Below are 27,821 nucleotides of genomic sequence, written 5' to 3'. Positions count from 1 at the left end.
AATTTCGAGTTTTTCCTGTGGCAAAAGGATTTCTAGAATCCCTGTTGATCATAAAATTTAAATTACTTTTCTGAGGCAAATATACAAAGTATTCAGATGCAACCTTAAAACATGACATTTCTTGACTTGAGCGCTTCACTTTGCAATCTTATGTTTTCCATAGGAAATATGCTAGAAAAAGGAAATAATTCAAATATGACTTCCATTATATGCCAAGATACAAAATTAGGCCAGACTGCACAAAAATGCCTAACGTGAGAGCTGGTCTACAGAGTTTTTGCACCAATTTACATAAATCAGTTTAAAAACAAACTTACTTAAACTGGTGCAACTCCCCAGTGTGAACACTTTCATACTGATGTAAATGTGTTTTGCTTACAACTATAAATTTAGTTAAATTGAGGCAGAAATTGTGTGTAGACAAGCCATGATATGGGGTTTGCAGGAACTTTTGAACATCTTACTGAATGAAGCAGGGCTTCTCTGGAAATCATAGAAACCTTATTAAATACCCATGACAACACAGAGGGCACCATATTACTTATTTCTATTCAAAATTTTATGCGACTGCATTAACAGCCCTTTTACTTTATATTTCCAGGAGTTATTTTTAAAAAGTATGTTATTAAAAATGTACAATGCCTGCACGTTTTAAAAAAAATAGTGATAATCTGAGCTAATCAGAACACTTACTTTAAAGTGCACCTCCAATATAAGGCCTATGAGTAACATTGTGAAAAGCATCTAACTGAGAAAGTTTTTAAGTCAGTGAGGTGCTTTTGAAAATATTACCCTATATCAGTGTTTCTCAATGATCAGTCCGTGGACTGGTGCTGATCCTTGAGATTTCCCTGGCATCAAAAAGGGTGAGAAACACTGCCCTATAGCCATGCAAAATTTCTACTTTCTTCCCAGAACTGGAGCTGTTTTTAAAAAAATTAATTATATATATAAAAAAATATTTTAAAAATTACACGGTCCTGTTTTTAAAGAATAGGGGAAGCATTTTCCCACCTCCAGACTACTCATTCTCAAAAACTGCAGAAATGCCTTTGCTCACATTTATAAAAACATGACCACCTTCAGGTGGAAACCAGCCTGAAAGGTGAAAAATTCACAGGTTGTAATAAACGAAAATGGGCTTTCAGAAAGAAAACACTCAGGTAACCTTAACAGTGGCTGTGTGCTATATACTCTAGCTATAGTTATCATGATGACATTCAAGAACAGAATCTAGAACATACATATTTATTGATTCCTGAATGCACAGCTTATCAAAGGCAGTATCTGAGTCACCCATAACACTCCATATTCTACTAATGAACTGCCCCTGGTGAAACCATTTGTAAACTTACTGGATGAAATGAAACAATTCATACTTAAATATGTTCCTCAACTGAAGAATATTTTGTCATCTGTGCTAAATATTACAATGTGGACAGAAAGTACAAGTTAAAAATGATATAATAGTATATTTGCATTAATAGTTTCATATTAATATACTTCCAGAATAATAAGACACTCAGCATTCATCAAGAGATCTAGTGCCATGAGGAAGGGAAATAATTTTCCTCTGAAAAATTACACTGATCACTACCCAATTTTAACAGCATACACCTTTATACTTCTATCATTGTTGCACTTTACAATATTCCTACACAAGCTTCCTTCAGAAGGCCAAGGAACTCATTTTGTGTAATCCAAATCTTCCTAATAACCACCAATCCTACATTTTAATTTAGTCAGTATCAGATTTAGATACATTAAGTTTTTAAACATACCTTTTTTAGTGACTTCCCTTTTCCTCCTTTTTGTGTTTATGGCATCGCTATAGTTACTATTATTGGTATCAGTTTCAGATGCTAAATTAGAAGAGCAATTGAAACTAGCATCCGGTCCAGATTTTGAGCTCCCTGCAGTCCCAGAAGTTTCCATGCTCTCTGACACAGAACTTCTTCCATTCTCCTTCACTTCTGTTTCAGACTCTGCTGTGTCCTCCAAGTCACTCAAGACTTTTGCTTTTTTGAATGGAGTTACAGGTTTTTGACTCGTCACCTTCTTGATTTTTCTACCATTCCACCTGCGTGACTCAGAATCTTCCTCATCCTCAGATGAGTTGCTCACTGCATGCTGTTTGTGTGTAGAAGTTGACTGTTTGGACACTTCCTGACTGATCCCATCCTCTGACTTATGGCTTTTGGAGTCGTCCTCTGAAAATTCTACTGTGGGATTTTTAATTTTAGGAGATGCAGCACAGACTCTCCTGTGTGGTGGTTTTTTGCTATTGCTTTGCCTATTTTTTTGTGCCTTTCTTGTATCAGTTTCAGAATCTGAACTTCCATCTTCAGATTCACTAATATATTTTCTTCTAGCAGCAGATGAACCAGGCTGAGAAAGTTTTTTCTTCCTTGCATACGGTTCTTTTAATTCTTTTTCACTTTCAGACTTTAAACCTGTCTCATCATCAGAGCCTTCCAATAACAGTTTCCTGGCTGCAGCAGAAGCATTGCGGTGGGGCAGTTTTCTGTTCTTGCTTCCAATGCCAATACTTTCTGAACTGGAGATCTCTTCCTCCACATCACTCATCAGCTTTAATTTATTAGCAGCCACAGTAGCACTTCTGCGTGGAATTTTTCTATGTCTACCAGTTTTGTTACTCAATGATTCACAAGCCACTGCTGAAGTATTTTCAGAGTCACTTCTATATAGCCTTTTCCTGGCAGTTTTTCTGATATTTCTATTCTCCTGAGAAACCGATCCTGTAAAATAAAGAATCGCTGTCAATTTTAAATATAAGGACACCCATTTATGTTAAATTTAATTTCCTGTAAAGTCAAACAAGTTCAACTCAGGCACAAACTGAACTGAAGTACAAATGTAGTAGTAGCTGCAACTTACATGGAACATTTTATTTAACTAGAAAATAAAGTTAACAATTCTCATTCTTCACAAATCTAAAAGATGAGCATTCACTGTGAATTGAAGCTTGCTTTATTTGTATTTAAACCATCATTATACCATCAGTATCAGTTGTATTCAATTTCTTTTTTATAATTAAAAACTAAGGGAGTTGCAAAACCTTCATCCTTACTGTTTGACTATCTCTTTGCCTTACTAGTAACTTCCTTCAGTGCTAATGTTAATTATTTCACCAGAGCAGACAGTAAAATGAGAAAAGTCTAACTCTTACAGCAACAGTATTGGTACAAGTGCCATGCCACTAAGCTAGCCTCAGTCACGTACTCAAAATGTTAACATACAGTTTTAACTTTTCGAAGTGTTATTAACATGAACTTAATTGCACCACATATTAACTACTGAATGTGCATTTTCTTATGTTATTGGCCATTCACAGAAAAACACTAATTGAATCTTACCCATTTGCTTTCTTTGAGCTGCTCTATTTCTGGTTACCCTAAAGCTGCTGTTCTTTGCTCTGGATATGCCATTGTGTAATACTGGGGATGCAAGAGCCATAGAGCTTTCTTTACTTTCCTCTGAGCTACTTGAAGAAGAAGAGGAAGATCCTGATGAGGAGGCAGAGGAAGAAGCCGAAGAGCCTTCTATTTCACTTTCTGGTAAAAAAAAAAAAAAAAATTAGAATTCTAAGTAGGAACACAGCAAGTTAAGTTACCTTGAAAATTAATTAGTAGCTGTAATTTGCTGGTTTACACGTTACAGAATGTTTCTTACACATATCACTTCCATATAATTAGTTTATAGACGACAATGACAGTAGGGCATACATTACAGGTGGCACTGGTAGTGTCACCTATAGTGAGTGATAGCTGGCTGACATTTTCCATTGTAAGACAGTTTTCAGTTGCTCATGACTTTGCCAAACTAAGTATGTGGGCTGAATTTTTTCATGCTACATCGTCTGGTGGCATTTTTTCTTTTTTTAAGGTTCAGCTAAAAATGTTCAGCCATTTTCAAGGAAGGCTTTGCAATGTTAATAAAATTGTGGTGGCTTCTTCTTTAAGAGTTTAGCACCTTCATGCTTTGGAATAAAAATGTGATATGTGACGGGGTGGCCTTTGTGTGTTGCATAGGCAACATTAATTCCAGCACTTCCTTTCATCTGAGTGCGTAACTTTGAAATCTTAATAGCCTTTTGGCATAGAGTTTTGTATGCAATACACACACACACACAAATATAAATCATATTTATGTGTTAAATGTACTGACATGGCAAGTTCAAAGTGTTCATCACAAGCACTGTTTGCTAAGACTGTTGTCTGAGACTTCCAGGTTCCATTTTCACATTTAGCAGAAGATTTTTAAAGCAGCAAATAAGTATAGCTGATAGGACCATTTTTCTCCCTCTCACCCCTCAACAAGCCATTTAGCTCCGTGATGACTCCCCACGTGAAACTGAGTACAGGCACACAAAGACTATCACCAACAGGATTGAAAGATGGTGTACAAGTCTGCTTCTTTGATTATAAATGTATTTTTACTTATAAGTTTCCCCTACTGCAGGCTTTTCACTAGTAAAAGCTGAAACTAAAGAAACTTATTGGGTTCTATACAACTTTAAAACAGAAGACTTCTATACTTAACATGCAAACAGCATGAAAACACAAGATGTTATTACAAAACATTCATAGTTCTCAGAGACAAGGTTTTCCTACAGAAGGCATTTTAAAAGCTTTGTATTTTTAAGAGTTATTTAGCTAGAATTTATGGGAATTATGGTAACTTTGCCTACAAAGGCAAAAAAATATTAGCAAACATTTTATAGCTAAAGTTTAATATATAAGCAAACACAGCTTTTAAAACAGATTTTGTTTCTCACCTGATGACAACGCAGAATGATTTGTTACGGGTGTAGTTCTAGCTTTTCCATTTCTTTCACGTGAGGACATGCAAGCAGAATCAGAAGATTCACCAGAACTGTGGGGATAGGTGCTAGCATTTATTTTATGGCTTGTAACACATGCTGCTCTGCTAGAGGTAGGTTGGGTAGAAGAATCTTCCTGCTCAGATTCAATTTTTGCCTGAGATTTTAAGGGTTTCTGCTTCACATTTCTAGCCATACAAAGGAAACAGAAATAACTGTAATATACAATGTAAGCGAGCAGAATATTTCAATAAGAAATAATGACATATTTGGAAACTTGGATAAAAGGCAATAATTTCTATGGCTAGAAAACAGACTGTATTCAGTACCATTTCCGACTTGGTGAAAAGCGATTAAATTTGTGAACTAAAACATTAAATTTTATTATGTCTGCAGTTGTAACTCTCGTTACAGTGTGTATGGTAACACCCATTGTTTCATGTTCTCTATGTATATAAATCTCCCCATTGTATTTTCCACTGAATGCATCCGATGTAGTGAGCTGTACCTCACGAAAGCTTATGCTCAGATAAATTTGTTAGTCTCTAAGGTGCCACAAGTACTCCTTTTCTTTTTGCGGATACAAACTAACATGGCTGCTACTCTGAAACCATTCACAACTCAGTAGCTGATGCTAAGTGCTCATGGTAAAAGTGCAATTTACACCTACAGTGAAAATATCTAATTAAATCAGGAAATGGATTAGATATCAACTATGCATATATACATAAATCTGAGGCTGATCATGTTTTTCCCCCCTATTTTCCAGGTTGCAGCAGCTGCCTTTGGATTTCTGATGTACCCTAGAATCCTCACTTATCAGTTGCAACAGGCATTTAAAAGGGCCATGTGTACCAATTATATCCTATGATAAACAGAGTCCCAAAGACACCAGCTAACAGGTACAACCTGGGAGAAAGATCCTGCTCTCTGAAATAAAATGTGAGTACCCAGAAATATCATAGAATCATAGAATATCAGGGTTGGAAGGGACCTCAGGAGGTCATCTAGTCCAACCCCCTGCTCAAAGCAGGACCAATCCCCAATTAAATCATCCCAGCCAGGGCTTTGTCAAGTCTGACCTTAATATGAATACACGAAGTCTATAGTTTTCCACCGTAACTCAGATCTAGCCTGTGTGAGTGCTGCACACAAGCCTGGGGTTCAATTTGATTACTGGAGAACAATGCTCTTCTGGTAGAGGAATGGAAGAGAGAAAGGGCACTTGTTCAACACCAGAAATATTTCTTCTAATAAATGAAATTAAAACATTAAAAAAGCCTATAGGGAAAATTTGTTACCTGATAATGCCCTGAATTAACATATGTACTAGTCCTTTAAATCTTGAGTTCTTCAGTGTTTAGAATAAGGCATCCTTGTACACTTAGGCCACATACGCACTAAGGGCTCTTTGCTGGTATGGCTATACCGGTATAGTATACTGGCAAAGAGCTCCTACCCTGGACACAGCTTATACCACCAAAACTGTGCTTTTACTAGAATATTATTCCACCACACCTAAGCAAAATACAAAGTACATGGGTAAAAGTGCAATTTTGCCAGTATAGTTGCGTATACTACTAGGGGCTTCTGATAGCACAACTATGTTGGTCAAGAACCACACCTCTTCAACTCTCTGGCCAACACAACTGGGCTGGCAGAAATCTTTAGTGTGGACTTGGCCTTAGCCAGAGAGGATTTTGCACCTCTTGCACCTGTTCTATTTGTCTTAAGAGACTTACACATAAAACTACATCTCTTGGTTTATGGGATGTTTGTACACTTCTTCCGTAGCTACCTCCTAGCAGACTTTTAGCTGGGAGCATACCAAGTGTTCCCCTCTGTGACCTCCTCCCCCTGTCCTCTTTCACGGGCAAAGACATGGGGCAAGAATTAGATTGAGAATCCACCACATATAGGAAAGTCATCCAGAGATTTCTGGGGAGCCTTGAAGGAGGCCATTTTGTTTGCTCACATTAGAAAATACCTACCACTTTAGGATACTAAGTGGTAACTTGGTTCCTTTGGGTTACAGACTCACTAAAGATTTTTCTAATTAAGCAGCCACAAATTCACACAGCCAGAGATTCTTTTTGAGGGACAAGAAGTGCATGCTGTGGTCAAGATGTGTCTTGTAATTTGCAGAGACCTATCTGAAGCACTCCTTGAATTCTGCTGAAGAGGAAATGAGGTCTCAATAATCCTCTGAAACCCTAATCCTCGGCTCAGTGAAGGTCTGTGTGCTGGGAACATGTCACACACAATTCCTTTTCAGATATGAATGAGACTGATGTTTCAGATAGAGCATTGCCTGCTCTTTAATGTGTTTCTTTATCTCAGCCATACTTGCCTGCTGTTTGGTGGAGGGAAGGGAGCAGACTGAGAACGTGAGGAATACTCCTGTAACAGATCCTAATAAGCTCAGCGCACTTGCCACTGCCCCCAATATGCTCTACAGTTAAGAGTTGAAAACCTAAGTTGGCTCACTACTTGCCAGAAACAGTAGGGAAATAAAGAGCTGTATTTGGCCAAAGTAGGTGGACCTTTCTTCTGCTGCCAGCAGCAGAATGGCTAGGTGGTAACAGAAAGGGATATATCCAAGTAAACACGTTGCTAGGCAATGAGAGCCATTGCCTCTGGATAGCAAGCACAGAAGGGAAAACCACATTTAAAAGGACTGGTGGAGAAGCAGCTGAAAATGATTTGTAGGTGATAAATCTAGACTAATTACATTTGCATCAATCACTACCACCACCAGGTTTGACCCTCAGAGACTTCTTGCCACACCACCATGCACACACACAAAGTGTGGAATAAAACATGGAGTTAACCATGTTGCATTAGGGATACTGAGGCTTATTTTCTTGGAAATTTTGGGTAAACTTCACCATGAGCTACCAACGCCACATTATAATACATGTGGAATATAACTTCCTACTATATATGCTTGGTTATAACAACTTATCCTTATTATGTCTAGCAACTTTTACTAACTTGTAATTGGTTATCATTTAAGCTTTCCAGTTTTCATATAATTTCAGTCAGTTAAAATTTGGTTGTCTGGCTAAAGCGGAGATTAAAAATGGCTCTACTTCATAAGCTCATAACTGTTTTGTAATCAATTTATTTTGCACTACACAAAGGACTTTCTTTGCAAGTCTTCACTGCTGCAAAAAAAACTGTACTAAATATTTCACTATAATTAACCATTTAACTAATAAGTTCATCCTAGGAGACCATGCTGCCATCTTACAAAACTGATTGCAACATACATAATTTTTACAATAGTGAAAATGCCCCAAATGCATTCATCTTTTTAATCTATTTACCTGAGTGTTTTGTTAGGGTGCTGTACCGTGCTATGACTTTGCAACCTCCTATTACATCTCTGGCTTCTTCGTAGTCTTTCATTGTGTTTTTGGCCAGTTTTAAAGTCTGAAACGATTCTTCTCATTTTTTCCTCAAATAGTGCTGATAATCTCAAGGTCATACTATAAATCTAAATAAAGAGATGTTAACTTTAAATTACAAAGTATCTTACGAGTAAATTGAATGTTTTACAAAAAAAAGAATTTACTGAAGAGACCATCTGGAGAAAATGACAAAATGACTCAGCATAAATTAGAGCTACAAGAGACATATGACTGACACCTACTTTTTCTGAATACTTTTGTTGCACTCTATTCTTTGTCCAAACCCACCAGACTGGTAGCTTGCTCTATTGCATTACTAAATAGGTATTAATAAAGGATCCAACACTAAATGAAGCCTAGCCCAACCTGACTACTACTATGAAAGCATAGTGTACAAAAAGTTACCTTTGATCTTTTACTTGGAGTGTAAGATTTTGCATTGCTAAATATTAGTCTTATATCTTTGCATAATTCCATCGGGTTGTCATAATTTCCAGCTTCCAGCGTCTCCTTCACTGTACCAAAGTCCATTGGAGTGTCTATAATATGTCTGTAGTCCTAGATAAAATATATGGAGCAAAAAAATTTCAGTAGCTCAAAAGGGCACATAGAAAATAAAGCAGAAGAATTTTGGTGTGTTATTTTATTATTTCTATTAGCACAATAAGGACAGCTGAATAGTCTCAAGTCTTGAGCTACGACCTCAGCAATTTAAACACCCCAACCCCAGCAAAAAAGACTCAAGCTTTTAGGTTCAGCCTCTGTTGCTGCTGTCCCACCTGGGGGTACATACTACAGCAGCTTTCATTTTTAAAAGTTTCCATCTTTCATGGTAGCAGAGAAAACTGTGAAAATATAAACAAAGAGCAGCTAATGCAGTGATGTCCGAGTCCACAGGGCTTTATAGCTTTGAGTGGGTAAACTGTCCCCATTCTTCTCAATGCAAGTTATCATTATGGGCACCTGAGTTAACATTAAATGTCAGCATTGACTATTTCACCAATCATCAAAGCAGAGGGAAGATCATTGCATAGATCTTTCATACTATCTACTCCAAGTGACTACGTAAATTGGTAGATTGAGTGTACAGGGCAGGCTTAAGAGATACCACCACTTACTTCTCCCCCCCCTCAATTAAGAAGGGGCTGCGCAGTGCCCAGCAAGGCATCTGAGCCCCACCATGGAGTCCAACAAAGCCCATGGGTGTATTTGAACCTCAATAAAGGGAGAGCCAAACTCAAGGACTAGAACCCAGACAACATAATCTATTGGAGCATTATCTTATTTTGTCATCTTAACTGGGCAGAGCTCGGAAGAGTAACACTACTTTCTTCCGAACCTTTGAGTATTACTGAACATTTATGTTACTTTAGCATGCAAAGACCCCAACCAGGATTGGGGCCCAATTGTACAGAGTACTGAACAAACACAGACAGTCCCTGCTACAGATATCTTATAATCTAAAAAACATTAGAACAAAAACTGTTAGGAAGACATAATATACAAGTAAATGAACAAGATGACTAGTGGCACACTTTGGTTCTTACATGTTATGCGATGTGTTTTTAATAGGGTCAGAGGAAGTATTAGGAAGAAATGAAGGTTACTTACCTGTAACCTGAGTTCTTTGAGATGACTCCACATTTCCCACTTATGGGTACTCCACCACCTTTTGGTTGAACCCTCTTCTAGCAGAAACAGATATAGGACTCTCGTATCCCACCACTGAGGATGAGACTATAAAGGGCGCAAAGCACCCTCCCAACTTCAGGTCCTTCCACTGCAAAGCCAGAGACATAATCACAAGGCCTCTGACAGAAAGGAGGAGGAGGGTGGGAAGTGTGCATATGCAGAGACATCTTGAAGAACTCCAGTTACTGGTAAGTAATCTTCATTTCTTCTGAGAGTGGCTCTGCATATTCCTACTTATGGGAAAGATTGACAAGCAGTGCTGAGACTAACCTGGAGGTGGGAACAGGGAATAAAAACAGAAGCACCACTTTGCCAACCCCAGAGCATGTTGCTTGGTGAAAGGGAACACTGAAGTTCAGGTTGCAGCTTTGCAAATCTCAGTCTGAGGCTTCTGCCTCAGACAAGAAAAGAAAGCAGCCACACAGCTCTAGTGGAATGTGGTTGAATCGAAGCAGCTACCAGAATTTTTGCTAGTGTTTAACGCTCAGCAATACATTGCTTAATCCACCAGGAAATAGTCTGAGAAGAAACCGTATGCCCCATGTTGTTCCTGGCATATGAAACAATTCGGTCATTTTACAAAAGCTCTTAGTTCTGTCCAAAAAATAGGCAAGTGCCCTTATGGCAGCCAATGTATGGAGGACAGATCTTTTTTCACTAGAATGTAGCTTAGAGGAAAAAAATGGTAAATTAACAGACTGATTAATGTGAAAGTCAAACACCAAATGATAAAATGAACATTTAGCCAATGGGGTGAAATAAGATTTCACCAACATGGTCAAAACCAAACTAAGGTCTAAGGAAAGGACAGGGTCCCTAACAGGAGGCACATTAGATACACCTTTATAAACTTTTTAACCGAAGCAAGAACAAACAGTGATCTACCATCAACGAAAGCATGATACGTAGAGATGGCTGCCAAATGGACCTTTAATGATGAGTTAGACTAGACAACTCTTGATTTTTTAAAAGTACATTAAGTAGTCCAACCAATATTGAGAATCAGACCTCCTCTGCATCCATGCCTGAAAACTAGACCATTTTAGGAAGTAACAGTTTCTAATGGACCATTATCTAGAGTTAACTAGTATAAACAGATGAACACGACTGCTCAAGAGCAGACAAAGTATGACCATATACGCTCAAGTGAAGGGACTTATATGAAAAATCCTGTCCCCCTCCCGGGACATGAGGTCTGGAGACAGAGGGAGGTATATGAAGACTCCACTGGACAGTTGAAGGAGATCAGTAAACCACTGCTAATGTGCCCAAGATTGGGCAATGAGTATTATCTTCCTTATCCTAACAACTCTCTATCACCTTCTGTATCAAGGGAAAAAGAAACACATCAGACCCCTCTCCTCAGCGCAGCTGGAAAGCATCTGACACAGACTGTTCCTACCCACTCTAGAACAGGAACAATGACATGTTCTTTGGAACCTAGTTGCAAATAGGTCCACATTTGGGTTGACTCTATCTGGAAAATATGGTCAACCACCTAATCTTTAGGGACCTCATGTGCATCCGAGAGCAGTCTCTGTTGAGACTATCCACAACTACATTGCTTTCCCCAGCCAAATGTAGTGCCACAAGATACATTTCATAGTAGATACATGAATCTCACAGATTTATCACCTCTGCAAACAAGGAGGCGGAATGATCATCCACTGCTTGTTAATATAATACTTTTCAGACATGTTGTCTGTTACTACCTGCACAACCTTTCCTGGCAGCTGATGGAGGAATGCTCTTAGAGTGAGATGAACTGTTCTTAGTTCCAGTATGTTGATGTGCAACGTTCTTTCCTGAGAAGACCAATGTCCTTGAACTGTTTAAATGATTCAAGCATACCCCCCAACCATTGGGTGAGGCATCTGAAATCACTGTCCAAGATGAACCTGAAGAACTGAACTGCACACTTCAGAGCATGTTTGTCCTGCTTGCCCCCCAGTCCAGAGAGACTATGATGTTCTGAAGTATAGTGATCAACAGCTAAAGGCTAGCTCAACTTCGACTGTAAGCCTGGGACCTGCCTCACAGGTCTCATTTTTAAACTGGCAAACAGTCACACAGGTAGTGGCTGCCACAAAACCCATGAGACTCAGGAAGAACCTCACCCTCTATGTGGGGCAACTTCAAATTCTTGACACTACTTCATTTTGAGAAACCTGTCATCAGGTAGAAAAACTCTCGTTACCACTGAGTCCAATATGGCACCTATGAAAAGGATCCTTTGTGTAGAACAGAGGATTGACTTTTGGATGCTAAGAAGAAAAGATTGGTCATAGTAACTATATGACAAGTCCTCACCACAGCAGCTTTTGATAGCCAATCGTTCATATAAGGGCAAACAAATATACCCTGCTTCCTCAGATACAACGCTACCACAGAGAGACACTTTGTAAATACCCTGGGTATTGCAGAAAGGCCAAATGGAAGCACCTGGTACTGGAAATGGCAGCCAGCTACCACAAATCAAAGGTACTTTTGATGTTTCTGAAACTGAAATATGAAAATTAGTGTCCTTTGGATTGAGAGTTGGGAACCAATCCAGGACTGACAGCAAGGGATTACTGAAGACAGGGTCAGCATATGGAACTGAAACTTCCAGATGTATTTATTCAATTCCATAAAATTTAATATCGATCAGAACCCCCTCATTCTTCTTTAGTACCCCAAAATATCAGAAGTAAAAATCATGACCCTTCAGGTAAGCAGGAATCTCCTTGACTGCTCCTAACAAAGCAACTTCTCCACTTCTGTGCGAACTGCCTCATGAGAGGGGTCCCTGAGGAGGGACAGATGGGGGAGTTTGAGGAAGGCAGCATTTTTTAATTGAATGCCAAAGCCTTTTCCCATGATCTCTAAAATCCACTGTTTGATGTTGCCTGCCTCCATTTGTGGATGAAATGGGGTACAGCCTGTCTCCAAAGGAGGGGGGTAGAAAATGGTAGTTGGCTGGTCCTAGACTCTCAGGCATCATGTCAAAACTGAGACTTGGTGTTCCGGAATGAGGGGGCTGACGAGGAAGTGGGCTATTTGGGTTTGCAACCTTGTTTGAAAGGTCTTTCTGTAACCGTTCTGTGAGGCTGCAAGTTGTTGGTAACTTGAGTCTTTGACTGGATGAAAAGTAGGGTGCTGAAGGCTGGGAGCATTGCTGCCTCTGCTACTGAAAGGAGGGCCAGGCCTCCTTTCAATGGGTGGGATTAACCCCAGAGACTGAGCGGTCAAACTTGCATCCTTCAGTTTTTCTGGTAAGTTGCCAGTCTTTATATGGAAAAGACCTTCCCCTTCAAAAGGGAGATCGTCCAAGCTTACTTCTGGTGTCCATAATTATACAAGAGGATCAAAGCCATGTACGCATCCTGATAGCCACAGCAGACCCAATCCTCTGGCAGCAGTCTGAGGCACTGAAGGAAGCTCTGAGGAAATACCTAGCTACATTCTGACCCTCCAATAAGATGGCATTAGACAACCTTCTCCTGTCTTTAGGTACATCCTGGAGAAGACAACATTCTCCCAGAGAAGGAACTGGTCACAAGCCATAACTGCCTGATAAGTCACCAATTCACCATCCTAATACCGAGGGATGAGGAGAACACCTTTCTCCTCCATGAGTCAATCTTCTGTCCCCTCTGTCACTCAGTGTGAAGTGTAGTTGTCCCATCCTTGCCCTGTTGCTGGCAGCAACTATTACCAGCAAGTTGTTCACAGGGTGGGTATGAAAATACGAGAACCTGTCCAAGGGTAGCTGGTATAGTTTGTCCTCCTTCTTTAAGATAGGTAGACAAGAGGTGGGATTGGACCACACAAATTTGGCCGACTACAAAAACCCAGTCAGGATGGGGAGTGAGATCAACACATCCAGGGGAATCAGACCACAGGATCTCTGGGCTTTCAGATTCCTTGCAGATGAAACGTCGCCTCCACATCTACAAGAAGAGTAACTAAAGAGGTCTTGGCATGGTCATCAGTAAGTCCCTGGGCCCTGTTACCCAGGGTTTTCAAAACCCAAAGCAGTGGTAAACTGTTTCACTCCAGGGGCTGTCAGGAATAAATCTGATGAAAGATTAATACAAGTAAGCGTGCTCTTATCTAAAACTTCAATTTATTAGATATAAGCACACACAGACATAAGCAATAGGTTTAGAACAATCCAAATAATTACCTAGAATCTGAGATGGTATAATGTGCAGCAGGTCAGCAATGGACCGTTGCTTCCCCACCGGGGAGTCTGGTGTCAGAAAAAGTCTCTCAGAATAGCTTCAGATAATTCCTTCCAAGTACACTCTATTATCTAGTTTTTTTTTTTTTTTTAAACTAAACTAACTTTTACAAAAGACACAGCTCATAGTGACCCCTACTGAGTCATCACCTCTCCTTACTTCAATAAACTACTTAACAAATATTCCTAACAATATTAGTCGTAATAAGGTTCTACATCTAAGGTGCACAAATTGAAGATTCTCATCCACTTATTTCCTTTCAGTCTCAATTTGTTGACTCTTTCTTCCCCTCCTCCCATTCTGATTAGCAGAAACTGCAAGACTCTGGTTGTTTGACCTTGCCTCCAGAAGCCCTGCTTGTTCAAATTAACCCTTAACTATGCGGTGTTCTATTTTATTAATTAATGGTGGGTGAATGCACACAATAGGATAGTAACAGATCTGGAGGGAGGAATGGGAATCTAGTCCTTTGTGGTAGACTTTGATGGGAGACCTCAGAGGAGGGATCAGAAGATGATCCAAGAAAGGACCAACAATGGGATCTGTTTTCTTCCCAACTGGAGACAAAGATCTTAACCCTGGAACTGAGGATACACACCACCTTTTATGAGTTGTGCCCTTCACACCTGGATCCAGGACATGTATCAAACCTGAAGGCAGACTTGGGTTGTTATAGCGACAGAACTCTCCAGAACTGAGAAAGTAGCCGGAACTGAAACAGGAATTGGGTCAGAGAACAACAGTGGATTTGAAGACACTCATGGGTTTGTCTCTTTTGTTACTGAAGCTAGAGGTGGAACAGGACGCTGCTTGGAACTGTGGCAGCCTTACCAGAATCAGACAAGATCCATAGTTCTGATGCACAGGAACTGGCACTGCTAGAGTTGGCCATCTTGCTTCTATGCTGTTTCTTCCTCGGCATCTCAAAATCCGAAACTGAAGGCAATGATGACCCTCATTCAGAGACACCACATACATACATCTGGAAGAGGTAGCTGAACTGACCCTGATCCTGCTGCAACAGGGATTACATCAAACTCTGACTGCTGTGAGGCACGAGGTATGGTATGAACAAGACCAGCCGAACTGTTCCTTAACCTTTCTTACAGAACCAGGGTGTGGGATCTGACCAGACAGCCCTCAATTTGGACATTATCACCTTGGGGGTTTGACTGAGGGAGCCATAGGAACTGATCCCAGTCCCAGTAGGGGCTGCGGCTTCTTGGAACCCTGCAGTCAAGCAGAACAGACTGAGGCCACCAGGGCCAAGGCTAGCTTTTTGGACCTTTGAACCGAAATCAGAACAGATACACAGGGTCTAGCCTCAAGGGCTTCCTTAAGTAGTAGTAGTTGTAGGTGAGTCTTCCTGTCTTTGCAAGCTCTGGGGAGAGGTGGGGTGAAAGTCTGGTATCCATGAAGAGGTTTAAGAAAGTAATATTTAAAGTTAACAGTCCAATGAAGTTAATGCACACAAAAGAAGTTCACACTTCTCAATCACTGTTTCATGCTGTCTGCGAACATCACTGCATTGGTCTACATTTGCAAGGTTTTCTTTTGCAACCATAGAGGCTAGGAATTGACGATTTTTCAAATGAAAGCTTAGATTCTATAGAATATGAATGTCATATGGTCCACAAATAAAAAAAACAGGTCAGATTGAATTCATGGCCAAGCATTTGACAGCCCTGCCCATGAATCTCAAGGAAATTGTAAAGTTTTTTTTTTTTTTTTTTTAACACCCATTACAAGTAATTAACTTCAAGCAACACAAAATGATACTAGTATGAGATAAGCAGTTCCAGTTTCAACAACAAACAAAAAGACCTAGGAATTAAGAATACAGACAACGTGAATCTTTTCACAGATGATAGGACATAGATACCTAGGCACATGGCAAGGCTAATTTATGTCAACAGTTCTGGACTGAGAATATAGCACATAGCTCCAAGAGCTTGGATCTATGAAGCCAACTTCATGAATGACAGTCTTATTATGGTCCAAGTTCTGTACCAAAAGAGAGAAATGATAAGACAAACGTTAAATCACTTAAGATTTATGAAGGATAACTTACAGGATATTGGTCCAAATCAACAGGTTGTCTAAAAGGCTCAGAATCTTCGCATTGGAAAATTAAATTCACCAGTTCCATACATTGTTTCTTCCACGTATTTTCATCATAGTTAATTTTCACATTGTTTCGTCTCTTCATAACCCGTCTCTTAAAAAAAAAAATAAAAAAAATTACTTCCTGAAAAAACTAAGTTACAAAAATAATTCCAATTAGAATTTTAAACACGTTGCAGAAATTGCTGGCTAAACTTCGAGAGTAGTGTCTTAGTAAAGAAACAAAAAATTAATAGCAATACAATGCAAATAGCATTCTACTTTTTGCATTTTTTGTAATTCCTGCTCTTCAATTTTTGATAAGTGTTGAGTAAGAATTTTCTTCTCTTCAACCCAGTTTTTCTGATTGGCTGGCCTAGAGGATTAAGCATACTATTATATTTAAGCGTGATAGGGATGCATAGATGCTCTCTTTCTTGATCTCTGCAAATTCCTTTAGGAAAACAACTATACCCAGTGATCAAAGGGGTTAAACCCACATCTTGGGTTTTTTTTCTAGCTGTTTTCTTGCTAGAAACACTGTCCTGTGTCCCTTAGGTATAAACCTTAAAAGACCTAAGACTTTGTTTCCTGAATAATTCCAACGGTTTACACATTAGGTTCATATACTCAGACTTTAAGGTCAGAAGGGACCATCATGATTAAGGATAAGATTTTGTCACAGATATTTTTGGTAAAAATCATGGACAGGTCACGGGCAATAAAGAAAAATTAACAGAAGCTGTGACCTGTCCATGACTTTTACCAAAAATATCTGTGACAAAATGGGGATCAGCGGGTCCCTGCAGCGGGGCAGCTGCGCAGCAGCTGGGAGCAGCCGGGGCTCCCCCACAACCTGCTGGGATCGCTGGGGTTCCAGGGGCCGCCACAGGCAGCAGGGGTACCCCACAGCTCCCTGCCCCTGTGGGGGACTCTGCATCTCCCCACTGCTGCAGGCTGAAGCCACGGAGGTCACTGGAAGTCACGGATTCAGTGACTTCTGCAACTTCTGTGACTAAATCATAGCCTTAATCATGATCATCTAATCTAACCTTCTGTACATCGCAGGCCACAGAGCCTCACCCAACCACTCCTATAAAAGCCCCTTAATGTCTGGCTGAGTTACTGAAGGTCTCAAATCTTGATTTAAAGACTTCAAGTTACTAAAAATCCATTTACTCTAGTTCAAACCAGCAAGTGACCTGTACCCCATGCTGCAAGGGAAGGTGGAAAAACCCCCACAGTCTCTGCAAATCTGACCCGTGGGAAAATTCGTTCCCGACCCCAAATATGTTCATCGGTTACACCCTGAACATGTGAGAGAGACCCACCAGCCAGACACCTTGGAAAGAATTCTCTGTAGTAACTGAGAGCCCTCCTCATCTTGTGTCCCATCTCCGGCTGTTGGAGTTATTTGCTAGTAGCAGTTGAAGATGGGCCATATGCCATTTAGGCAACCGCATCATACCATCTCCTCCATGAAATTATCAAGCTCATTCTTCAAACAATTTAGGTTTGTTACACCCAAATACTGCCTTGGAAGGCTATTGCAGAACTTCACTTCTCTGATGGTTAGAAATCTTTGCCTAATTTCGAGCCTAAACTTGTTGATGGCCAGTTCATAGCCATTTGTTCTTGTGCCAACACTGGCCCTTATGTTAAATAACTCCTTTTCTAGTGTTTATCCCTCTGATGTATTTAGAGAGAGCAATCATTTCGCTTCTTAGCATTCATTTTGTTAGCCTCAACAAGCCAGGCTCCTTCAGTTTCCCGGTTCTCCATTCCTCTTATCCTGGTAGCCCTTCTCTGCACCTATTCCACTTTGAATTAATCCTTCTTAAACATGGGAACCCAAAATTGCATCAGTATTCCAGATAAGGTCTCATCAGTGCCTTGTACAATGATTCTAACACTTCTTTCCCTACTGGAAATATCTTGCCTGATACATCTGAGGATTGCATTAGCCTTTTTTCAGGGCCACATCACATTGGTGGCTCAGTCATCCTATGATCGACCAATACACCCAGGTCTTTCTCCTCTTTCATTACTTCCAACTGATATGTCCCCAACTTGCAGCAAAAATTCTTATTAGTCCCTAAATGCATGAGTTTGCACTCTGCATTATTAAATTTAATCCCATTTCTATTATTCCAGTTTTCAAGGTCATCCAAACCTTCTTTTATGATATTCTGGTCCTTTTCCATATTGGCAATACCTCCCAACTTTGTGTCATATACAAATATTAGTACACTTCCACTTTTTGTGCCAAGGTCATTGATGAAAATGTTAACTAAGATTGGTCCCAAGACTGATCCTTGAGGAATTTCATTAGTAACCTCCCTCTAGCATGCCAGTTCACCTTTCAGCATGACCAATTACAACATCGCCTTTAACCAGTGCCTTAGCTCATCAGGGATTTATAAAAGAATCAGATATCTTCTCCAATTTAACTAATAACTTCCCCTGTGGAATTATATCAGCCACTTTACTGAAATCCAGATAGATTACATCTATTGCATTCCCTTTGTCTACAAAACTAGTTATCGTCACAAAGAAATCAGGTTGGTCTGGCATGATCTACCCTTTGCAATACCATGTTGTATTTTAACCCAATTATCATTTACCACTGTGCCTTTAATTACTTTTTCTTTCAAAATTTGTTTTAAGACCTTGCATATAATTAGTGTCAAACTAAAGGGCCTGTAGTTTCCTGGATCACTTTGTTCGTTTCTTAAATTAGGTACTATATTTGCAGTTATTCAGTTATTGAAGTCTGTTTTAATATCAGTTGTATCCATTGCATGTTCTGCATTATGACTTCGTTACAGGAATAAGTAAAAAAACTGAAGAAATCTTTAAAAAGATGCATCTGATTTGCAGTTATCACCAGGAAAGTTAGGAAAGACATTAATTACAAAAGGTAGCACGCTCCACTAAGTTCTGCTATTTCACTACTGTTTCTGCTGACCAACTTTTCAGACAGGTGGTATTTCAATATTTATGGTAAGGACAGGCCAACTTACTTTTACTCTTCTGTAAGAACTTCTTGGAAGACATTTATCATCCTCCTACAAAACAGACCACACACCACTTCAAAAATAATTCACAACATAAAATAGGTAACAACGATTGAGACAAAAGCTGCCATTATAATTTATGCTACAATGAAAATAGTAAACATACTATCTATTGTGACGGACATTATAGAAAACTGTCCAGTGAAGCTAGGAGTTCCAACAGTTCCTGACAAGCCAAGAGGGAAACATCAAAGGGGATACTGCTGCCTTTAAGGAGGCCTCAAATGAGGAGTGACTTATTTAGGACCCTAAACACAAATCAATACTCAACATTCCTGGCTCCAGCATCATATTCTGAACCTCAATGGATGGATGATACTGGAGGCCTTGATGCAAAGGCACACAGAGTTGGGGGTTTCACTGATGCATCAGAGGGATGCTTGCACTCTTGGTACGTCTTATCAGATGCTTTTTATATAAAAAGCATACCTTATGACAAACCAGGGCTCAATACCACCAACTTTAAGCATGAGAGACTATGTGTGGCAGATGAAAAAACTTAGTTTTTCAAGTTTTGCCTGTCTGGCTCAGAAGCAAAAGACGATCAGGCATGAAAATCCCACCAAAAGTAACTGTGGAGAAACACTGTTTTTCACGGTTTAAGTAGTAAGAGTCACTTATGGACTGAATTTCAGAGTTTCCCTGGTCTTAGTCCTGAATAGAGAACATGTGCCTTTCAGCATTTTTAAAAACTTTTCCTTAGGAATAAAAAATACTTGAAATGTCTTTTTGGTAAAAGTAGTATACTATTTTTTTAATTTTATGTATACTACCAATATACCAAAAGGTGGCACTCCAAATGTACACACTGTATGCATTACTATCTAATGCATTTATTATAATGGGGTGAGCTGTTGACTACTATTCTCACATATTGAAGTGAATTTGTTAGTTTTATATTGCATAATCAAATGCAGTAATCAATAATCAATTTTATCTTTTTTTAAATAAAGAAAAGAATTCAGAGCAAAAGTATGAATGTAATTATATCAAAGAGTAATGGCTCTCATCACATCTATAATTTCGTGTTCTGAACCCTTGGCATTATCATTTTTTAAATATACAATGATTTTTTTACCCCAATTAAAAAAAAATACCCAGAGTTACATATAATTCAATAAATATGCCTTCAGATGTAGTTATATATGTATATACTACACATGTAATAGGTATGGAGCAACTGAGCCATACACATGGGGGGGAGGGGAGGGAAGGAAAAGAATACTACACTTGATAATAGTGATTTATCTGTAAAATGTACACTCCATGTGCAATATTATTTACATATAAATATCCACAACTCAACAATTATTGAAATATAGTTACGAAATATGGTATATCTACCTATACCAGATCCAAACATCTGGAAACTTTGGGGAAGTTCAAATAACGGACTGGGCCATTATATAAATAAAAATTATGTATAAAATATATGGATATGTAGCAGGTATATTTCTATAACCCAGACGTTTGTAATTGTGGCATATTATAAAAGTATAGGTTTTAAAAAAAATATTTAAAATTAGTTTTGCTGCTGCTAGTAACTAGACTTACAGTTCTACTTGATCACAGCTAATAAGCTCCTACTTTGAATATTTGTTTAAAATAAAACAAAACGAGTTTATTACCAGATCAGCAGCATCAAGAGAGTCCTGCTCATCTTCTGTTGTATTACTAAGCTCAAATATGTTTGTACAAACTGGATCACTGTAAAGTAGAATTAAAAGCTTTACTACATGAATAATGGAAAAACGGTTACCACTTTCTAGACTTTAAAACACATATGAACGCTGGAAAATAATTTTTCAAGAGAATTTAAGGTTTGAAAAGGCTTGCTTAAGGAAGGCATTTTAAGCTCAGTAAACAGGGCATTGGCAACATAATTTAATTAAAAATGCCTTTTACCAATTTCAAATGATTTCTGCAGAATCTGCCAGCTAATTCATATATTATAATATGCAGCCATCTCAGCTTCCTAACTTTAGATTTGTAACTGAATTTAGAGTGGCCGGCTAGAAGTTTTTCCACTGAAAGAGCAGGTGGTAGTGGTTGAGAAAGGAAGGGATATAAAATGTTCTGAATTCTCCATTTAGGAAAGAATTTAGTACATGTTTAACAATTTCTCTCAGGTCAGCTAAAGCATTTTAAGATTAACGTCTTCAGTAGGACAAACGGTAACTTGTCTTGATTGGAACATCTCCATGCTAGACAGTTTACAAGCACTAGTTTGTTGATTAGCCTTTGAATGAGGTCTTTAATTCTAGTCTAGATAAAACAGGAGACTCTACAGGTTTTCTATAGTGTGAAAAATAATATAAAATCTCAAATGCACCAGATCAGGCAGATTAAAAGAGTAGAGAATACTTGTGTGTGACAAACAGTAAAACTGACTTACCTCTAAATGCCTAATGAAACTATATTCAGATGGTGTGTGGGAATGAGCAGAACCCTTTGCTTGCAGCTATAAGTTTTCTCATGAACAAGTTCTATAGAATGACCTTTCTCAAATCTCGAATATTAATAAATGCTGACTAAATAGGAGTGCTAAAAATGTCCCTTTACTAGACATCTCAAGATGCTTCAAAGTTAGTTTGATAAATAGTTCAGGAAATGTTTAGAACGTGAAAGTTTCTGAAGGCTTCAAATATTCTTTGCAAAAAAATACGGAGTCAGCCAAAATTGAGAAATTCAAGTGCTATCTCCAACCCAGGTAAATGAAATATGTATACAATTATATTCAGACTGAAATAGGACTTACTCAATGAACTTTAACAGCTGTTTAGTGATCTTCTTAGCAGACCGAGCAATAGCACTCTTAGGTTCATTGAAGGTGCTGGCATTACTTTCAATGCACCTGACTTCCCACACCAATGCAGAAATCCTCCTTTAAGATTATAAAACAAATTAACATTCTTTAATACTAAAAAGAAGGAGTGAAGAAAAGAAAAATAACTCAGTAAATATCTGTCCCTATTAGGTCTATTATACTAAACTGGCAATCCTTTAGTATAGAACCCCACCTTAATCTCATTTAAAACAATTCATATGGAAAACAGCATAAAATATTCAGGGTTAGCCAGAAAAGTGGCAGCTGTAGGGGGGAGGAGAGAGAGACTTCAAAATTGATGCAAAAATGATAATAAAATAGTTTAAGTAGTTACCAACTTGTTTGCACCTCTACTGAATATTAAGGTATAGTTAAAAGAATGTTACTGCCAAGATTACTGAAAACATAATATATATGTTTAGCTAATTATGCTACAAAATGTTGAAGCTAATCAAAGAAATTCCAGAAGGTTTCTGCTTCAATGTCCCAAGGATAAGCAAACATCAAGTAGACAAATCATGTAAATACTTTTAGGAAGAAACCTGATTATGAACAGACTGTATGGTTGGATTATTAGAGAAACAAATCCAGAGGTAAAGTGAGCCTAATTCCATCTCTTCTCCGTCCCCTCCCCCCCGAAAAAAACCTAACCCCACACTTTTCAAAGAAAAATCTGATTTTAAACCCACAAAAGATTTCTAGAAATATCCTTATTGAAATCGATTTATTTTGTCTTCGTTCTTCACACTTGGATAACATTTACGGGGGGAAACATTTTACACAAGACACTGCTTACTTCCAACTCATGTTTCCGCTTAAAGTTGAAAACCTTTGTTGTTTCTCAAATGCTTAAGATGGTATAAGCTTCTTTTAATGTATTTTTCCAACTATTTTGTATCAAAATGCACACCTTCATATAATAACTGCCTGATATCACAGATACAAAGGTCAGAAGGGACCATTATGATCATCTAGTCCGACCTCCTGCACAACGCAGGCCACAGAATCTCACCCACCCACTCCTCCAAAAAACCTCTCATCTATGTCTGAGCTATTGAAGTCCTCAAATCATGGTTTAAAGACTTCAAGGAGCAGAGAATCCTCCAGCAAGTGACCCATGCCCCACGTGCAGAGGAAGGCAAAAAACCTCCAGGGCCTCTTCCAATCTGCCCTGGAGGAAAATTCCTTCCCGACCCCAAATATGGTGATCAGCTAAACCCTGAGCATATGGGCAAGATTCACCAGCCAGATACTACAGAAAATTCTTTTGTGGGTAACTCACATCCCACCCCATCTAACATCCCATCACAGGCCATTAGGCCTATTTACCATGAATATTTAATTACCAAAATCATGTTATCCCATCGTACCATCTCATCCATAAACTTACCGAGTTTAATCTTAAAGCCAGATAGATCTTTTGCCCCCAGTGCTTCCCTTGGAAGGCTATTCCAAAACTTCACTCCTCTGGTGGTTAGAAACCTTCGTCTAATTTCAAGTCTAAACTTCCTGGTGACCAGTTTACATCCATTTGTTCTTGTGTCCACATTGGTACTGAGCTTAAATAATTCCCCTCCCTCTCCGGTATTTATCCCTCTAATATTATTTATAGAGAGCAATCATATCTCCCCTCAACCTTCTTTTAGTTAGGCTAAACAAGCCAAGCTCCTTGAGTATCCTTTCATAAGACAAGTTTTCCATTCCTCGGATCATCCTAGTTGCCCTTCTCTGTACCTGTTCCAGTTTGAATTCATCCTTCTTAAAACATGGGAGACCAGAACTGCACACAGTATTCCAGGTGAGGTCTCACCAGTGCCTTGTATAACGGTACTAAAACCTCCTTATCCCTACTGGAAATACCTCGCCTGATGCATCCCAAGACCACATTAGCTTTTTTCACAGCCATATCACATTGGCGGCTCAGTCATCCTATGATCAACCAATACTCCAAGGTCCTTCTCCTCCTCCGTTACTTCTAATTGATGCGTCCCCAGCTTATAACTAAAATTCTTGTTATTAATCCCTAAATGCATGACCTTACACTTCTCACTATTAAATTTCATCCTATTACTATTACTCCAGTTTACAAGGTCATCCAGATTCTCCTGTATGATATCCCTGTCCTCCTCTAAATTGGCAATACCTCCCAGCTTTGTATCATCCGCAAACTTTATTAGCACACTCCCACTTTTTGTGCCGAGGTCAGTAATAAAAAGATTAAATAAGATTGGTCCCAAAACCGATCCCTGAGGAACTCCACTGGTAACCTCCCTCCAGCCTGACAGTTCACCTTTCAGTAGGACCTGTTGTAGTCTCCCCTTTAACCAATTCCTTATCCACCTTTCAATTTTCATATTGATCCCCACCTTTTCCAATTTAACTAATAATTCCCCATGTGGCACGGTATCAAACGCCCAACTGAAATCTAGGTAAATTAGATCCACTGCGTTTCCTTTGTCTAAAAAAATCTGTTACTTTCTCAAAGAAGGAGATCAGGTTGGTTTGGCACGATCTACCTTTTGTAAAACCATGTTGTATTTTGTCCCATTTACCACTGACTTCAATGTCCTTAACTACTTTCGCCTTCAAAATTTTTTCCAAGACCTTGCATATTACAGATGTCAAACTAACAGGCCTATAGTTACCCGGATCACTTTTTTCCCCTTTCTTAAAAATAGGAACTATGTTAGCAGTTCTCCAATCATACAGTACAACCCTGAGTTTACAGATTTATTAAAAATTCTTGCTAATGGGCTTGCAATTTTGGGTGCCAATTCCTTTAATATTCTTGGAAGAAGATTATCTGGGCCCCCGATTTAGTCCCATTAAGCTGTTTGAGTTTCGCTTCTACCTCAGGTATGGTAATATCTACCTCCATATCCTCATTCCCATTTGTCATGCTACCATTATCCCTAAGATCCTCTTTAGCCTTATTAAAGACTGAGGCAAAGTATTTGTTTAGCTATTGGGCCATGCCTAGATTATCCTTGACCTCCACTCCATCCTCAGTGTTTAGCGGTCCCACTTCTTCTTTGTTTTCTTCTTATTTATTTGGCTATAGACCCTTTTACTATTGGTTTTAATTCCCTTTGCAAGGTCCAATTCTACTTGACTTTTAGGCAGTCTCATGTTCTGACCTCAATAAGGTAGCTTTCCTTGCTGATCCCTCCCATCTTCCACTCCCTGTATGCCTTCTGCTTTTTCTTAATCACCTCTCTGAGATGCTTGCTCATCCAGCTTGGTCTACAACTCCTGCTTATGAATTTTTCCCCTTTCTTGGGATGCAGGCTTCTGATAGCTTCTGCAGCTTTGATTTAAAATAATCCCAGGCCTCCTCTGCCTTTAGATCCATAAGTTCTTCAGTCCAATCCACTTCCCTAACTAATTTCCTTAACTTTTGAAAGTCAGCCCTTTTGAAATAAAAAACCCTAGTTGCAGATTTATTTTTGTTAATCCTTCCGTTCAGTTAAAACTGAATTAGCTCATGATCACTTGAACCAAGATTATCCCCTACAACCATTTCTTCTATGAAGTCCTCACTACTCACCAAAACCAAATCTAAAATGGCATCCCCTCTAGTCGGCTCAGCAACCACATTGCAGTATGAATAGTAAGATGTTTTATATACAAATATAGCAAGGACATGAGATATTAGACTAATTACTAATGCAAGAAGCCATTTAAGCATAGAATATTTAGATCAATGGGGAATTAATTGATTACTGACAGCGGACAAGCAAACCCTCACCCAACACAAGAGAAAAAAAATCATTGTTCGAAAAATTGCCATGTAGAGTCAACAACTTAGGCTAAAGACTTTCTAAGAGTTAGATAACTTTAAAAAGCTGTTCTGAGAATTAAAAACTCATTAAGAACAAGATTGTTTAGATTATTTGAAAACAGAATTTCATTTCCTGTCAAACTAATGAAACGGAAAAAAAGTCTCAGAAAACGGACTGAATAAAAAGAATATTAAAACTAACTAAGAATTTTCTGGATCCTTCCCGCCACAAGAAGAACAAAGGCAATAAAGAAATGTTGCATATTGAGGAGCTCAAAGTACCACCTAAACCAAAACCAAAGGCCTGAAGCCAATGAAAGGGAGAGAGCAACCAACCTGAATCTAAGCAAGCATGAATGAGGTGTTTTCTTATAGTTTCATAAAAGTAAGAAAAAGGGTTTCAGATTCTAAAGTGAGCACTCACAGTCCCCGATATGCTGCTTAAACAGCAAACACTCCATAACTCATCCTGTCCACCTCTACAAGAAAGAAGGAAAAAAAAAAGAAGACTCAAGAGGAAACCACCCCAAGACTTCAACATGGATTGGTGAGAGGAAGTTAAAGTCACCACCAAGGGATTAGATTTAAAACTCCTGTAATCATTTCCTGGAACACTGAAATGCTATTGTAACTTAAAATACTAACAGTTCTCCTGTTAATCAAGTGATTAGACTATGTATTCATGAGAAGAGACAGGCTAAACATTGGTAAACAGAAAAAAGGGGGATTCAATTGGATTTTAGATTTTTAATATTGCTTAACTGGCCTGTCACAAGACAGCTCTTTAAATGGCTTCTTCTAAGTAACTGATTTAAATATTTTCTTGGGCTTCATAAGATGTTTTAAAGATTGCTTACTTTATCAAATATAAATTGGCTGGTTATTTATTAACAGGTCCACATTCCCTGAAACAAAATACTTTTGTCCATCTATAAACATTCTTCATTATCTAAGGATATATACTAAAAAATGGATTCACAATAATTTTGGGAAATAATATACTTTGGTCTTAACTTACCAAGAGAAAAGCACACTTCACAGGTGTTCACTATCAGGGGCATAATCTCTGTCAAAAACTCTCCATAGAGAGCCATACAGAAGAGATTGTAATAGAAATAACCAGTTTATCATTTGTGTTCAGTCATTTGTGCTATTTCCTTTTCCTTTCTTTAATAATGAAATAGCCCTGGTTAATAACTGATTACTTTGCTTGGGCTTAAATGTTTGCTTGCTATCCCCTAAGCAATGCAGAAGAATCCCTGAGAATCAATAGTGGAACCCACACTCCTGAGTTGGCAGTAAGAGAAACAGCAGGAGCTGGCCTCCCATTTCTTGTTTCTCTAAACTAAATGTTTTTAGTAATTTTGAAAACAAAATTACTTAGCGTCCAACAATTTATAAGTACCCCTTTCTACATCACACAGTAATCTTTTTTTTCTCCCACCCCTTCAATTTTGAGATTCATGTTAATGCTAGTCAAGCATTGGGGATTTAGCATATTCCTGGCCAAAGTGCAAATACTTTCATATTTCTCCACAACTATCAGACTACACAATCATAATACATTGAGTGGAATGCTTTCATGAGTCAGTTAAGTTGAAAAAAAAATGCAAATCAAGATAAAACTACATTAAAATTAGTTAATTTGTATATGAAGTTTGTGTCTGCCAGGCTCCCACGAGTTAGTCCTCAAAACCAACTACTTCCAAGGTAATATCCACAATGGCAGGTTTTTTTTTCCAACTATCCAAAATATTGATGGCTCAGAATAAGCATTCTGGCACCCCCAGGTTCTGAAATCTCACTTGCATAGACACTACTGCATTTGGCCTGAGTTCCTTTGGAGGTTCATAAGCTTT

General features: G+C 38.7%; 1 protein-coding gene across 2 annotated transcripts in view; it reads right to left on the bottom strand.

Moving 5' to 3' along the window:
• Positions 1–27,821, bottom strand: part of BRWD1 (bromodomain and WD repeat domain containing 1) — a 120,498-nt gene that overhangs the window by 24,799 nt on the left and 67,878 nt on the right. For both annotated transcript variants that reach the window (XM_074969907.1, XM_074969899.1), the window contains exons 32-40: positions 22,113–22,238; positions 20,983–21,061; positions 19,301–19,345; positions 16,246–16,392; positions 8,662–8,814; positions 8,173–8,342; positions 4,799–5,031; positions 3,378–3,575; positions 1,782–2,759 (exon numbers count right to left, since the gene is read on the bottom strand). In XM_074969907.1, coding sequence (XP_074826008.1) covers positions 1,782–2,759; positions 3,378–3,575; positions 4,799–5,031; positions 8,173–8,342; positions 8,662–8,814; positions 16,246–16,392; positions 19,301–19,345; positions 20,983–21,061; positions 22,113–22,238 — 2,129 coding nt within the window. The remainder of the gene's footprint in view (positions 1–1,781; positions 2,760–3,377; positions 3,576–4,798; positions 5,032–8,172; positions 8,343–8,661; positions 8,815–16,245; positions 16,393–19,300; positions 19,346–20,982; positions 21,062–22,112; positions 22,239–27,821) is intronic.

The sequence above is a fragment of the Natator depressus genome, chromosome 1 (genome assembly GCF_965152275.1).
Source record: "Natator depressus isolate rNatDep1 chromosome 1, rNatDep2.hap1, whole genome shotgun sequence".
Classification (NCBI taxonomy): domain Eukaryota; kingdom Metazoa; phylum Chordata; order Testudines; family Cheloniidae; genus Natator; species Natator depressus.
Note: the sequence above shows the minus strand (reverse complement) of the source record. Positions and strands in the feature narration are given on the sequence as shown.